General features: G+C 37.6%; 1 protein-coding gene across 8 annotated transcripts in view; it reads right to left on the bottom strand.

The window, feature by feature from the left end:
- Positions 1-1,322: 1,322 nt before the first annotated feature.
- The window catches only part of LOC113230166, a 52,616-nt gene continuing 37,399 nt past the window's right edge, over positions 1,323-16,539 (bottom strand). For 6 of the 8 annotated variants that reach the window (XM_026463963.1, XM_026463965.1, XM_026463969.1 and 3 more), the window contains 13 exons: positions 15,957-16,088; positions 14,780-14,872; positions 14,595-14,700; positions 12,479-12,591; positions 10,586-10,630; positions 9,287-9,341; positions 7,503-7,562; positions 6,840-6,919; positions 6,331-6,562; positions 5,741-5,900; positions 5,284-5,406; positions 4,319-4,397; positions 1,323-1,431 (listed from right to left, as the gene is read on the bottom strand). In XM_026463963.1, coding sequence (XP_026319748.1) covers positions 4,325-4,397; positions 5,284-5,406; positions 5,741-5,900; positions 6,331-6,562; positions 6,840-6,919; positions 7,503-7,562; positions 9,287-9,341; positions 10,586-10,630; positions 12,479-12,591; positions 14,595-14,700; positions 14,780-14,872; positions 15,957-16,088 — 1,272 coding nt within the window. In that variant the 3' untranslated portion in view covers positions 1,323-1,431; positions 4,319-4,324. Of the gene's footprint in view, positions 1,432-4,318; positions 4,398-5,283; positions 5,407-5,740; positions 5,901-6,330; positions 6,563-6,839; positions 6,920-7,502; positions 7,563-9,286; positions 9,342-10,585; positions 10,631-12,478; positions 12,592-14,594; positions 14,701-14,779; positions 14,873-15,956; positions 16,089-16,539 lie in introns of those variants that run through there. The other 2 variants (XM_026463966.1, XR_003310461.1) reach the window with 2 other exon arrangements.

The raw sequence follows: 16,539 nt of genomic DNA, 5'->3' as shown, positions 1-16,539 counted from the left end.
TGGGTCACTTGATGTGGCACTGTGTCACAGGGGGTTAGTCCACACTGGAGGGGAGAGGTTCACACTTGCGAAATGTTCGTGTTACGAAACCGTTCGATTGTCGATGCTCGGATTCAGATATTTCGGGCTGCGCGTGCGACGGCCGCCGGCACCCTGCTCACACTGCTCTACGCCGCTACACTTCTATGAAGCTTTAAATTCTTAGCCGCGGTGTTCTGTATAGATTAGCTTCGATCTAGCGCTGTCTTTTATCCTATATATATTAACATCTCAAACAACCAGTCAATACCTTGCCTCCAAAATAATCGTAATGGTTTTTTTTACAACTATGAATAATATTTACTCGTGGTGTCACAACTGCCAAGAATGCAGACGCGTAAGTTCAGCGAAGTCATCTTCCGGATAACAATCGCTATTTTGTTATAGTGCATATTTCTACGGCTGAGATTTATAAATTAATAATAATAACGCACACACTCATGGCCCCCCAAATGGCTAAGGACTTAAGCTCAAAGTTTAATTTAATTTCTTGTACAAACTTAGGGAAAGTTCGTTTTGTAAATACGAAAGTTAAAGTTCAATTGATAGCCTCAGTGGCCGAATGATTACTGTGCTGGACTGCCACGCAGAGGTTCCGGATTCGATTCCCGGGCCGAGAGAAATATTTGTATGGCCTACATTTATTTGTCTCGTGAGTTTGCGTTTGTCTATGTATGTGTCCATGGCACCCGCGACACAGGGTTTCCCTAATGCGGGGCTGTGTTGAGTGTGTGCGTTATTATTATTATTGTTAAGATTAAGCGCGTTTGCTCGCTGTATCCGATTCGTATTGGTTCCAAATCCGAAACTATACTAATCTAGATAATCCCAGTAAAAATACCGACTTCACAAGTCATTCATCCCCTATTTTGCCACCCTTAGAGGTGGAATATTGTCTTCAAATTGAAATGTGACCACTTCTGAAGTAATTACCCTCTTCCGAACAAAAAAAGAATCATCAAAATCGGTTCACAAATGCCGAATGCAAAAATTATCTCGTAACACATAAAAAACAGTCGAATTGAGAAGCTCCAACTTTTTTTTAATGTCACTTGTGCACTAAGTCCTATTAGAATCCGAGAAAATACGCATATCATAAAAAATTATCTCTGCGACATTTCGGACCGTCATTTCTCGGATTCCGAACTGATACAAATCGGGCGTAGTGCGCTAACCCGCAATCTCAAAAGTTAAGGAACCAAAGAACTAATACGTGCGCCATTTTGTTTTTTTTTAACGGAGTAAATATTTTCAAAAGATAAAAACACAAACATTTAAAAAAAAATTTATTGCAACACGTTTCTTAAAGTAGACCTTGTGGATGTACAACATTTTTGAAACAAAATAATCTTTTAATCGCCATGGATCTTGAGGCTGACATAAAAAGGAACTCTGAAAAAAAAAAGCAAAGGTTGTGGATGAAGACAACTTGATTAGTGTAGAAAAAAGTTTTCAAATTTCCCATAAAAAATGGTACCCAACACGAATCGCTTGTTGGCCGTACAGTCGGACAAATTACTATTAAAAATCCGAGTCAAATATTCTTCCCTATTGCAACTATACAATGTATTGATTTGCATTCTCGCCATATTTAGAGAGGTCACTCTATATCCGAAACTGTACCTACCCTAATCATGAAAAAGATAATTCGAAAAAAAAATTTCGTAAATTCCCATTTTTTATTTAATTGCTCGATACGACACTCCCCCGCCGACGCTACCCGCACCCCACCACCAAATAGATCTTAAATGCGTTTCTTTCTGTGCATTTAAGGTCATTGTACAAAATGTTTGCAAGTGCAGTGCCAGTCCCTTGACCTTTGAATGACCTTTGAATCAAATTTGTTTACCGCAATTAAATAAAAAATGGAAATTTACGAAATTTTTTTTCGATTTATTTTTTTTATTAATTACAGTTGAAGGAAGAGTACCACCAACACACGCGACTATGTCTCTATGGAGGAATCGTCTTTTTTGCGAATATTATACTTAAGGTGAAGGGGAGACTCAAAATAGACGCTTTAACGTATTTCAACCACACGGAAAATCGGTTTTTAATTGATGATGAAAACAAAAGATACCGGTAGTGAACTATGGGGCCCGAAACACGATTGACTAAATAAACTTTGCTAAGTTAACACAAGCGCAGCTATTTTGCATGATTTAACCTTCACTGGGTTCGCGGAGTAGCAAATTAATTTTTATTAGTATATCGTATACTATTACGTGTTCTATTTACTTCAATTGATATATAAAAAAAAAAATTGGTATATGTAAAGTACCTATTGAATGCAGCGATTTTCTTGTAAAATTTCGAATTAAGTTTGATTTTTTCTATCGTGAGAATTTTTTAAAATCGTTTTCACACCGTATATAGATCAGTGTACATCAATTTTACTATATATTTTTTAACACTTTCATTGTTATGCGGAACCAACCAAACCCATTTGAGGTTGTAGATACCCTTAAAGACAAATTTTAAATATCATGCAATGACTTTCTCCGCGTCTACCTCTTAAGCTTCAAAGCCTGCGCAACTACGGAAATATTTCGTCTCAAAACCCAAGAAAATTATTGCTTTGTTTGTTTTATGACTAAGGGACCCATTGACTTACAAATAAATGGACGACAGGTCTAATACAAAAACCACGAAAAAAATGTCCCAAGTCAACCTATTAAAACGTAGTGACATGTAAAGGAATATGAAAAAGCTAAACCGTTGAATTTAAATTGTAATGTCATCGCAGTACTGTCTAATATTGCTTGCTTCGCTGTCAGTCGAACAAACGAAGACTAAAGCGTGAATGACGCTCTGTATACGATTTTAACGCCCTATAAGTTCGGACACTTTTTAGCGCGCACCCGACGTCCATATAATTGTAAGTCAATGAAGGGACCCCATGTAATTTTGTACGATATCAGAATATGAGACGGAAAAGTTGTGCGCTCAGAGCTTTAATCCTAAAGTTGCCAAGTCTCATGTGCCTGTAGCTTCCCTATCAAATTTTTAGATAGTTTTTAGTAGCATTAGAGCTCTTTGTGAAAGAGTTCGTCCAGGGAAGTACTGCCTTCTTACCTAGTTCTGCAGCCAAGTAATGTGAGCATTACTGCGGTTTGGAATTCGGTTTGGAAGGGTAACAGGTGATAGTTAAATTACAAGCACATGGGACTTGTCAACTTATCCGCTCACGCGATACATGCAGCCGTAGACGCATACCACGCCTAGAGGTGCCGGTGATGATTTTATACCGATTTATCGGATATCGAAGTTATAACAGGTAAAAGAACTAATATTAATTGCTATTTCGGTAACTACTCTAGAAAACCATAAAGTTTTTAATGCCTGGGTCTGTCATTTAAAAAAAATAAACAACTTCAAAAATACGTCACGACAATCGTGTGTGTTATTGTTTGGGCTGGTGATTTCGGTGTTTATTTATTGAAAACATACCGAAGTAGCGTTTTTTAAGTTTACCCTGAATATAAATGTTTATAAAGTATACTTTAAGGAGTAATTTCATGGTAAACGTTAGAACCACTCAAACGGAATATTATCATATTTATCCAAGTACACCAAAAATTTCATTAGTGCTTTTTAAGTACAGGATTTGCGGTGTATTACTGCATTTTATTTGAGATGTTTTTGTTGGTAGTACGGAGGGTATTTATTTAGCAATGCAGAATAATAATTTTTATTTATAAAAACTTGTATTTAAACTGAATCCATTTCTATTTTGCGAAACCAAATAGCAGCCGGTTATATCTCAGGATGACGGGCGCAGTTGCAGTGCCACTAACATTTTTGCGATTTAAAGCTCTGAGTGTCATTGCAACAATTATGGACAGGCTCGTGTCGCTTACCACCAGGAGCACGACTTGTTCGTCCCGTCACTTGGTATTATAGAAATATTTATAGTAGCAGTACTTCCCTGGACAGTTGTGCGAAAACGAATTTCGTCGTCCATGACCAGGACGCGTGGCAGCAGTAACAGCCTTCTCAACACCCTGACAGAGGATGTAGCATGTCCGATTTTGTGCTATTGGACCAGAATTCATGTCACCAAGAAGAGCTGGTGACATGAATTCTAATTGCGCTACCTATTGTTAATTTGTTTTATTTATCTTTAATTATTTTCTAAATTTTGAAGTGTAATTTACAAACATAGTTCTAAATTTTCAATTGTTACTAACATCACCGTACACACAACCGTACCGTAACACACAAGTGGATCAAAGATCTTAAATTTAAATTATTATTATTGGAATAGTGAAATACATACAGAATGTCAATCGTTTATGAATGACTGCTCTCGAGAACCGATCATGAGGCACTTGCGGACGACGTCCAGCCCGGCGACTCTGCAGATGTGGATAACTCTTCACCATATCGAATCATAAGTATCAATTGCAATATCTCAAAGATTGTGACGTAATAATGAACGCGCATGATTAGTACACGCAGCAAAATTGTAACGTATAGTATACATGTTACGTCATCAGCGAACTCTTATTTGTTTAAAAGAAATCTACAGTAAAATATACATACCCATAGGAAATGAAACTAAATAAAATATACATACCCATACTTATTTTAATTTCCATTGGGGTAGGCATCTCATTCCCATCGATCCCAACTTTGCACGCTTCTGGCAGACCTATCTTACCTCTCTTCTATCCTTCAACCTTTTTATACAAACCACACTGTTTTCCTCATTACACTCCAGCCTTTTTAAGAACACTCGACAATTGATCTGAGTATATTCTTCGTTGTCATTGCCTTCTCTGTTCCCACCGTCATTCATCCGCTTCATCTGCCCAAATCACCTCAACATATCTTTGTTTGTTTTTGTTACTACATCCTCTTTCAAGTCACACCCTTCACGATCACGAATCACAAAATTCCTCAGTCTGTCACATGTGCAGTTAGCACATTCCATATTCTTCCGAGGGACCTAATTTTTACTGCATTCACTCATGTCTAGTGGTTCTTCTGCCAAGCCCAACACTAACTCCATTCCGCTCTGCCCAACTCATCAGTGTTGGAACCAAAACAGCATTGTGCACAACCATTCACACCTACTCAAATACGAACTGACTGCAGCAAACAAATAAGCTATTAAAATTTGTTATTTATTTATCGTTTCTGCGAAAACACAGACTAAAAAAAAGCAGTGCCATTCGAGCAGTTAACGATCGTACCATGTATGCACTGCCAAAAGTAAATTGTCATGTAGTAATGACTTACTTGACTGCCAGAACGCCACAGATAAGCCCATATTGTCCAGCCACATGTACCGGTAGAACTTCAGTATAGATGTCACTTCCCCTAGACCAGGCAAGGAGGTCACCGAAATACAGGTACGCGTTACTGTAATGACGTCACAAAGAACAGCAAAATATTTTATGTTATAAAAATTGGTCAACTGTAAGATGGTCCCAACGGGTGGAACGTGGTCACCGCCGTCTATAGACATTTGGGATAGTTAAGAATCGTCCTTAATATTGCAAATGCGTTGCATTGGGACGTAGGATCATACATCCCCTGTGTTCTTACGAAGGGATTGTCGGCAGGCGAAAACCCTGGTCACCTGCAGTACCTAAATAGGTGTTGAGAATTTATTTACTACCTCTTGCTTCCTTTACTCGGTTTACCGCAGACATATTTTAGGGCTCGAATAAATATTTTCGAAGAATGGGCTCACCCCAGATCCACGCAGTTGTCAAGCCCGAGGGGGTCCTCGACTGGTTCACTGATCACCGTAAAAACCACGCAGTCTTTAGGGTCAGGTTTACCCGCAGTTGGCGTTCGGCACTGTCCCATGCGGCCCACGTTCGGCATATCGTAGTCTGAGAATTGGAACTCTACGCAGAAAATGTTGAATCTACAAAACTCATTCGATAAATCTGGATATATTGCTAAAAAAGAACCAGCACCTAATAGAGTCGAGGGAAAAACAATTTTTAGATTTGTCAAATTAGTTCGAGAGAGTAATTGAAATCACATATCATCAAATTTGCGCAACAAATCGACACATCCGTAGAACAAAGATCTATGTGCAAGACTACTTGTTCTCAGGACAAAGTACATTTCGTTTGTTCCTTCTTCGCTGTGAATGTCAGATCGACCGTTGTTCGATTTTATATTTCCGAAACGAAATAAGGTACATAAATTGTCGAAACACCTTTTCTTACAACACATACTTATTCTCTTGTCGCTGTATAAACACATCGGACTCTGTTCTTCGGACGAGTCGAAATGTTTGCCCAGTAATCGATACCATAATGCACTTACTCTTTTCGAAATTAAAATAGCACTTATCCATATAGTGCTCCGGCTTGGGTAAACTGTTAGGAGTCTCAAGCTCAGCGCCGCTATAGCTCAGGAAGCTGTACGCGACGTAAAGCCGTTGCACATGCGGGTTGTTCATCGCCTCGCACTCCTCGTTGAGAGCAACCCAGAGGACTGTGATGTAGATGCTTCGAGTTCGGATGCGCTCTAGGTACTCTGATGTTGCTTCCGCCATCTAAATTGGGGATCATTTTTAAGGCTTAAGTGATCTAACTTAATTTTAAGGCACGCGCTGAAAGTACAGGCACATAGGACTTGTCAACTCATGTCTCAGGGTGACGGGCGCAGTGGCATTAGGTACCCCTTAGATCTTTGTGATTTAAAGCACTGAGTGGCACTGCAACTGTTATGAACAGGCGTGTCACTTATCACCAGGGCGACTTGTTCGTCCCATCTCATAAAAAAAGCACTAAGAATACTCTATATACTTGGAAAGAAAATCTTCCAGTTACCGGTGCTTCAAACGGCCTTTGAGCTTGACCCTTACTTTTCATTTTGGATCTTTTGAACGCTTCCAGGGTCCTCTTCGCACCTAAAACCGCATCAATTACCTATGATTTACAAAAAAAAACCAAAATAAGGGTGAAGAAAGAGTGTGCGCGAAAGGCGCCTACTCGCACGACATACCATTTAACTGCCTCCGCGGCCGAACGGTTACCATGCTGGACTGCCACCCAGAGATCCCAGGTTCGATTCCCGGGATAATTTGTGGTTGTCTATGTAACACATACATACGTGACAACCGCGACACAGGGTTTCCCTAGCGCAGAGCTATGTTGAGTGTGTGCGTTGTTATTATTATTTATTCCTTTCATGTATATCTGGCGCATCTTGGGCAACAATTGGCCAACACCTCCCGCTGATTAGCAAACCACGATGGCAAGTATTATATTGTACGACCTATGACCTCTTTCAATTGTTTTAGACCTAATGGAAAAATATTCGACCAAGTTGTCAAGGCAGTCAAGCGACTTTTTGTGCGGTCTGCCCGGATGACTCTCTGTAGATTCGAGCCTATCTATCTACCACTTCACCGGTTTTTGGCAAAAATTAAGAGATTCATGCGATTTGTGCCGAAAAATAAGGTAATATTTTATTATACAATTTTTACTCACTTATCATTTTACCCGTTGTTGCGTATTTGTTGTCGAGATCATCCACGTCTGTGTCTTTTGCTGGGATGGAATCAGATACAATAAGTGGTGCATAAGCTTGAAAAAGAATCATAATATAGCTATTTCTAAACATAGCTCAAACCGTACGTAAAGTAGACACCCAAAGCAAACAAGGGTTAGCCCTGGTGTTTTTATTACATTACCTTACATCGATTGGGAAATTCTTTCATGGTGGCATACATTATAGTGTATGTCCACTGTACGGTAAAGTCAAAGTTAACGATCATTTATTCCATAGGTAAAATAAATTTACATTTGAAAACGTCACATTTACGTTACATTACATTAAGCTACTGCTCGTTCACTACGCTGACTTCCCTGAGAAGAACGAGCAAGAAACTCTTTCAAATAAACTTGCTATGGAATACACTTTGAATCAAATTTGTATGGATTCTGGAGCCGTGTCGTCTTTCCATACATCTTTATCTAACACGTAGTCTTCAATTTTGTAATATGACTTTTCGATCAAAATTTTTAAACTTAGAAAATGATAAACTTAATATATGCTCCGGAATCTTATTGTAAAAACGTATACGGTTTCCCATAAAAGAGTCGTTTACATTGGTTAAACGAAATCGTGGTACCATGAGTTTGGACTTAGCTCTAAGGTTAATATTATAGATATCTTCTTTCTTATTGAAATTATGTATATTTTTACGGGCATATAAAATATTTGAATAAATGTACTGTGATGCCACAGTCATGATACCAGTCTCCTTAAAACTTTTCTCTGAGAGAAACCCGAGAGCCTAGACGGTACACAGAACGAATCGCTCGTTTTTGCAATACAAATATGGTTTGTATATCTGCCGCTTTACCCCACATGAGAATCACGTAGGACATATACTATGGAAGTAACTAAAGTAAACTAGTCTAGCAGTACTAACATCGGTAAGCTCACGTATTCTGCGGACTGCGTATGCAGCGGAGCTTAATTTGCTGGCCAGGGAAGATATATGTGAAAACCATTGAAGTTTACTATCTAAGGTGACTCCCAAGAAGACTGCTTTATTGACAAGGTCTAACATTTCTCCGTTTATTTCTATGCTTGGTCTAGTCGATTTTACGTTAGGTAATTCAAATTTAACACATTTTGTCTTCTTGGCATTAAGCAATAAATTGTTATTATTAAACCAATAAAGTACTTTATAAAGGGTATCATTAATAAGAAGGTAGGTAAGAAGCCGCCCCATTCATTAGGAACTTACTATTTAATAACCAATTTCGCAATGATTATGTACCTACTTAATTTCGTCAACATGCAAAGGACATACATCGTTATTTCATCAGGTTTATTTTGTAAGAAAGAAGTGATTACAATAAACAGGAAACTAAAAATAAAAAAAAAATTATGTTAATTGATTATCATTTTTGCACTCCAAAATCGCGAAATAAGGTATTTTTCTATAATTTTCTAGATTTTGCGCGAGATAATCGACGCGACCATAATGTATAAAGCGAAAATGGCAGACAGAGCTCAAGTTTGCGGACTCTGCGAACTGTTGGCACACGTGCTAAGTAAACTAAGCACTTCTACTGTATTTATAGTAAGTAGGTACTGTGTTTTTGGCAAAACGATCATTATTGTATGTACGCATATATTGTATGACAGTTTTACAAATTGCTAATCGCTTTTTTTTACTCCTAATTTCTAAATGTGAATTTTTTTTCCATGTTAAACAATAATTAAACTGTCAAGAATGAAGAAAACAAAAAAAACTTACGTTTATTTTTGATATTATCTACGGAGTTGGACAACGCATGTTCAGTATTTTGCCTCTGCGAAAAAAATTTTTTTTCAACACATGTTCTAGAAGTAGTACCATAATTAAGTATAGGTACCTTTATTTAGGATGTAATCGTTAAGTGTGCCCAGGCGAGTAGTCCACAAATGTAAGAGATATCAAAAAGCTTTAAACTGATATCGAAAGTACGTTACGTTACTAATGAGTAAATCGTAACCAATATCTTTTTAAAAATAAAACTAAATATATCCAAAATTTTAACATTGAATATGGGTGCCATGCCATGGGTGATGACATTCGTAGAGAGGCTTCAGTTGACATACTTTAAGAGGTAACTATAAGTTTACATACAACAAAACGGCTACAAATAAAGTAATAAAACTATCTTTTAATTGAATAAAATTTGATGCCATTGTCGATTATTTGGTCAAGTGTGAGATGTTCATAAAAAATAAGTTTTGTTATCTGGAAACTTATTGTTAACTCATAAAGTAGGTCAACTAAGGCCTCTCTACGAATATCATATTAAATGTAGGGGTGCGTTTATTTTTAGATGAATCATCATCGTAGATCAAAGATTTGGTAAGGGTGTGATGTGATGTTAAACGCGCCGATTTGATTCATTGCCCGTTGTCGTACTGGGTTGTCCTACTCCATGGTTCTACCAGTAGGACTATGGGCAAGAAATGGTTATATTGTATGGGCATTGGATCTACTGATCGGGTAGTACAGTCAACGTCAATATTAATAAGGTTCTGAGCTAACTACAACTGTTTTCTAGGATGATCCCTGTGACGGTCAACAAATATCGCAAGTCATGTAATAATGTGCACTGTTTAATGTATTTTATAAATTATTTTTGTAAGTATCGCTTTTAAGTGAAAACATTATATGGTGCGTGCAGTCACTGCGCCGAAAAGCGCCGCAGCTGGCTTTAAAACCCAACTTCATATCTACTTTGGAATGGCGACTGATCACGCCAGCAAACTCGGTCTAGGGTCTACTTAATTCACAGTATTGTTTCAAGCGTGTGTGTATTATTTATAAAATTTAAAAAAAAAAGTTATATATATATATATATATTCTCTTTTACTTAGGTACTATTTGTATATAAGACTTTTCGTTTGTATGTTATGTGTATTTTTTATGTGTGTGGCAAATAAATAGAATTAAATTGATATTTGTGACCGTAAAGGGTCTAACATTATGCCGAATCCCTTTACAACATGTATTCAAGAGTGAAGAAAGAAACCTAAAAGCTCTTATTGTGGCACTTACGTCGCCCGCTCTCTTCATTTCATTCGTAGTCGGCATACCACGTGACTGAAATAAAATAATTTATTGATTATAAAGGATTATTTTTAAAATACTAATAATCTCACACTTTTTACAAAACATAATAAATTTACTAAAAATAAACATATTAGTTTTTGTTGTACTATTTGACACTTTTTAGATATGTATTTGGTAGAATAAGTTCAAAGGTGTGTGCGAGCGTCCTCCGCGACAACTCCACCCTCGCAGTTGTTACCATTTAGAGTGCTTACCCAGGGCGACGTTTAGCAGCGATAAAAACGCGATTGCGTCGATGAAATCGCCTATAAATCCCAAGTGTAGCGATACAATCGCGCGTTTGTGTCGATTCAGGTGCATCGCGTTTGCATCGCTGCTTAAAATCGTCGTGTATAACCGCTCTTAGAGCAATCTATTTAAATCGATTTATTTTTGTATGAAAGTAAAATCGGATGAATTACTAAAAGTTATGGAACAATTGCTGCTGTTTATGATGTTAGTAATATAGTCCTCAGAGGTTGTTAGTATTTTATAAATAACCCTGTATAAATGTTCTCGTGCTATATTGAAATAACGTATGTGAAATGCAGTAGGTAATTAGATATTGGAATTTTTATGGTAACTGCACGGAATAGTCTCAATTATGGAAGTACACAGACGGCGGCACTTCAAGCTACATATCGACGGGGTAAAATATGAACGCTTCAATTCCATAATAAATGGCGCGTGAGACGGCCCACATTATGCAACTCGAGTGAACCGCCAGATTATGCGAATGTGTGCGTTCTTACACGGCGCGCGACTGGTGTGCACACGTACCAGTCGCGCAGTTATGTTTGTATGGAGTTACACTACTACTTGCATTGAGGTGGTTTTCCACAGGTGAGGCGAGACGGGACGAGACGAGAATTGAAATCTCGCCGGTCAACAATTGCCATTAATAGCTCGCGCTGTGGTTGAGGATGGTGAAGATTCAGTGCTAACTAGTGATAGACACACGACTGAGGTAACAGTTCGACAAATTATTATTAAATCTATTAACGGAAGAAGAATCAGGTGAACCCTTTTTTTTTAATGAATACCCCAACATCTTGCGATTATCATTAATAGACATCGCGAGATCGTACACGCACTCGCGAGCTCGCGAAAGAAATCGTGTTTCCGTTGCAGTCTTATATTCAATGTAGGCAGCAATATTTCAATTCTCGCTTCGCTCATTCTCGTCAATCCAGACTATTTCCACCAAAGATGCGCTATGAGATAATTGAAATTTTGCCATAGAAAATTTCAATGCTCGTTTCATCGCGCCACGCCGGAGGAAAAGCACCTTTATGATTCTCTACGCTTATTATCCTGACCGACATCTTTCGTCTCATCAACACGCATCAATGCTTTATACATTCTCGTCCATTAAAGTTATTCGTGACCTGGCTTTTCTTTAGGACTTTTTTGAATTGGTTCCTGTTTAGTCCGCCTGAGTCGGCCCTTAATATTCGTAAAAAATATCTACACCTAGTAACAAATTCTTACCAGTTCATTGGCCATGAATCTAAAAGATTTAAGTGCACTAGGCTGGAAAAAAGAACGAAGAAAGTATGTAGAAAGTATGTGGCCCTAAAACAGACACGCCCTCTACTTTTCTTCCTATTGATTGTGTACGTTATTACTACCGCTTAGTTTTTTTTCATTTTGCCACAATCGGATCATTTGGTTTGCAATTCGAGTTCCAAAGTCACATTTCAAATGTATTCGGCAGTTAACCTCCTGCTTAGCACGCTATGCTAATGTTAAAAATAAGTACAAAAATTATCCTAATATAAATGGGGTGCAGGCATAAGTGCATAAAGTCAACAAAACTTATTGCAAAATGGATCTTACGTTAGGAACTATACTGCGCGGCGGTAGCGGCGATGATTGATGACCACGGTCCATGCCCAACGAATGGCTGAGACTTGTCCGGCTGTACCTGCCAGCGCTGACGGCGTCAGCGCCTGAGTGCCCGAATTCTCTTTATTCTTAAAATGGAACGTAACCTACGGTTGTTGTTAAAAGCTTTTGCATCAATGTACCGAAAAGTTAATATTCACTTAGAGTGTCGATGTGGAATGACCCATCCTAGAGTTTTGGTTGTGCAAATATAAAATTTAATTTCCATTTAAGAGTCGACACTAGCTCGAATTCATATCTTTCCCGTATACGATTCATTTTATTTAGGTCAATGCGACAATGGCTTTATTTCAATTTTTTTTATTTTACAAACTAAATAAAAACCATTTGAAAAATGTATATCGTATACTATAAGTGTTCTGTTTAGTTCAGTTGATATAAAAAAAAATCATTGGTGTATGTGAAGTACCTACTGAATAAAGTAAGTTTGTGTTTTTTTCTAACATAAATTTTTTTAGGAATCGTGTTTTCACACCGGATACTTAGAATAATAACGCATAGAAACCTAGCCCGCACACGCTAAGTGAGGCAAATTGAAGCGCGCCAAAAGGGCCTACACGAGCGGGCGGGCCTTCAGTGCTCAAGGTCAACTTGCACCGCGAACAGCTTCAGAATTTTAGTTAAAAATGACGAAATGTGTGGTAAATTTGTGTAAAAATACGTCATACAAACATACAATATATACTAACATCACATTCCACAAGGAAGTAACGCATTTCAACTTGTATTTTTATATAAATATTCACTAAAACCGAAAATTAACCTACTACTAAAACTAGCCTACATGAATTTGATTTTTGCCTCACTTGTGACAGTTCGTTTGATATGAAACTATCATTCTATGCGTTATTATTCTAAGACCGGATACTAATCAGTGTATATCGTTAATTTTATAGTATGTTTTTTACAAAGTGATTGATTCAAAACTTTCACTGTTATGCGAAACCAACTAAAGCCATTTAAGGATGTATAGATCGTTAAGTTTTATTAACTATGAATTTTTAAATTAAGCATTGACGTTTTTGTAAACAAACATCTGTTTACAAAAAGTTACTCCTAGAGTTTCGTACTTGTTATTCTAAGGACATTCTATCTTACACATGGGTAAATTGTTTTAACGATTTCAAGTGTAACACTGCTTACCAATCAAATATATATTTAGAACTGAATAGAAGCGAGTACAATAAACATTAGAGCCGAATAAATGACTTTATAAACATATCGAATGTCTAACGCAAAAACAAACAGAATTCATCAATAGAATATTCACACTTTATCAGGAACATTAGATTTCGGTACATTCCTGTTTAAGCTAATCGTACCTATCTCTTTAAGTATTATTAAATAGTACCGGGATGCATGAAAGGAACGACGTATCATTCCTTTTCAGTACGTCTATCGTCGGATCCTGGGTAACAATCGACACAAAAAACTTTTTTCGACTTGCCAAAATGTATTTTTTTTTTCATCTAGGTACCTTACTCATCTCTTAAAATTCTTGTTGCGACATATCATGCAAGTAGGTTCTAAAACAACCCAATAAATATTAAAACTACCAACCAACTGCCAAATAAGCTTCTAAAACTGCCATACGAGCTTCTAAAACAGCCAAATGGAGATATATCCAATGACCATTACACCAACTAACTTTTTGATAATTTTCTGTTTTTAATGTAAACAGCCTTATTTTACTTACTAATGTTATGCTCCCCGAATTTTGTAAAAAAATAAAGAAACAAAAAACGAAATTCGAAAAAAACAAAACAACGAATTTTGTAAAAAAAAAGAAACAGAAATGACCAAAAAATTATGTCGGCGTAGTGTTTCATTTGAGATATCGAAACAAACATCTAAAAAAGACAAACAATACCTACTCTAAATCAACCAAGCTTTTGAACAGCCAAACAAGTTTTTAAAGCCAGCAGCGCAAGCAAATTGTATTCTGCATAGGACGTGCGATGGTCCTGTATTTTTTTTCAGGTTGCACATTTGTAACACAATAATACTAGAGATTATTCGATGAAAGTAATAAAGTGTGAACGAGTACCAAAGGCATGCCGGTGCAATCCTTCCGGTCCCAATCCGCCCGCATTTGTCCCTTGCGGAACCGAATGACCCGCCGAGGTTGACGATGCGTACACAGGGTACGATTGCTACGAGCAAGCAGTTTTAAAGGAAGAAATTTATACAATTAATTACAGAGTAGACTGGCATTACGAGTAAATAACTTACTGTTGAATCGCGATATCCGTTCTTGTTTTTGGGATAGCGGTTTGATTCGTTCGTCGGTGGCTTTGTATTAGCGCTGTTAATTGGTAGCTCCATCTGTTGGGAAAAGAATCCGTTACTATATTATGGGATGCCTAAATACAGGCCTACCGCTTAACTGAGTCGGTGCGAGGGGTGTGGCAGTTTACTTAACAGTTATGTCGTGCTGCACACGAGATAATTTCAACAAGATTTTTTTGACGATATTCAATAACAAGTTGATTGAAAAAAGTGTCAAATGGCATGTCTATTCAGTTCAATTATCAATGAAATAGTTTTTTTTATTATCTTTTCACACATCGAGTATATAACCAGAAATAGCGACGGAATGTCATTTATTTGTTTGATAACTATTTTTACTTTTAACAGTTTAACTTGAGCTTTCTCAAGAGTTTGAGCTTGAGAGTTTTTTCAAGCACACCAACGTTTCGGACTCTTTACAGGTCCCATGATCACGGTTGACCGTGATTTAAATACACGAGATTGAAATCCGGTAAAAATGTTTCATTTCCTATGCAAAGTTACATATTTAATTATCGACGAAATATGATTCCGTTTGTTTTGTAATTAGATGTTTTGCTGTTTTTTTCACACCACAGAATGAAACAGTCCCCCATAGTTAGAGATATTATCTTTATTACAATAAATAAAGAATATTTTTGGAATATACGAAGACGTACACACAGGTCAGTTGTTGGCGTACTATTTCAGCTTTCTAATTTGTGATTTCAGCGCAAACAAGAGTTGATATTTAAAAGTGATATAAGGCCCATTTGCCTGATGAGTAGCCAGGGATGTATTCGTCTCTATTTGTGGTTATATACTCGATGGTTTCACATAACAACAACTGATTAATTTGGTAGGCACACACGGTGGTAAGAGACACGCTTCTCCATAACAATCGCAGTATCATTCAGAGCGTTAAATCGCAAAGGTCTGCCACTGCGCCTGTCACCCTCAGACATAAGTCGACAAGTCCCATGTGCCTGTAATTTCACTAGCACCTTCAAAACCGGAACGCCGTAATGGTCACATTACAGCTTGGCGGCAGAAATACATAGTTATGGTAGCGGCTTTCCTGGACGAACTCTTTCACAAGGAGTTCTACTGCTACTAAATTCTTATGTCGATAAATCCTTACCTCGGAAATTTCATGAAATCTATTCATGTGCGCGGAGTCAGGGTTCAGGTCTACTGACATTCGGATTTCTGTGTCGTCCTCGTCAAGCTGCGCCAAGATGGGTCCGCTGATGCTGGGCCGCGTGGCCATTGGCTAGGAATACCAATTGCAGTAATAAATGACGCCCCTTTGGGACATAAGACACTTTACAACCACCACACCGCCCCCAACTTCCTCCCCCGGATTGGAAGTCTCAATACGGGTTGGAGTCACAATAATACTTATAAATTTAATTTAACAAAGACTTATTGAAGAGATAAAAAGTATTGGTATTGTTTGTACCAATGTTATGACGATGTTGGTAACCTAGGGCTTAGTAGGCGCCGATAAGGTTCCGGATTTGTGATTCATGATAGGATGGATAGAAATTCTTATTATAACATATATAACTTCTAAATTGCTTCTGATCTGTGGGCTATGATCACCCTGGCATTCGTAGTACAAGGAAATTGGTGTGATTGACGATTGTGATGTCTGGAACATTATTTTATGAGCTTATGTAGCAGCAAAGGTGCGCGTGAAGAAAACCTATTCCAACCGGTTT

The sequence above is a fragment of the Hyposmocoma kahamanoa genome, unplaced genomic scaffold, assembly GCF_003589595.1.
Source record: "Hyposmocoma kahamanoa isolate Upper Pololo Valley unplaced genomic scaffold, ASM358959v1 63, whole genome shotgun sequence".
Classification (NCBI taxonomy): Eukaryota; Metazoa; Arthropoda; class Insecta; order Lepidoptera; family Cosmopterigidae; genus Hyposmocoma; species Hyposmocoma kahamanoa.
The sequence above is the reverse complement of the archived record's forward strand: the minus strand, read 5'-3'. Positions and strand labels throughout refer to the sequence as shown.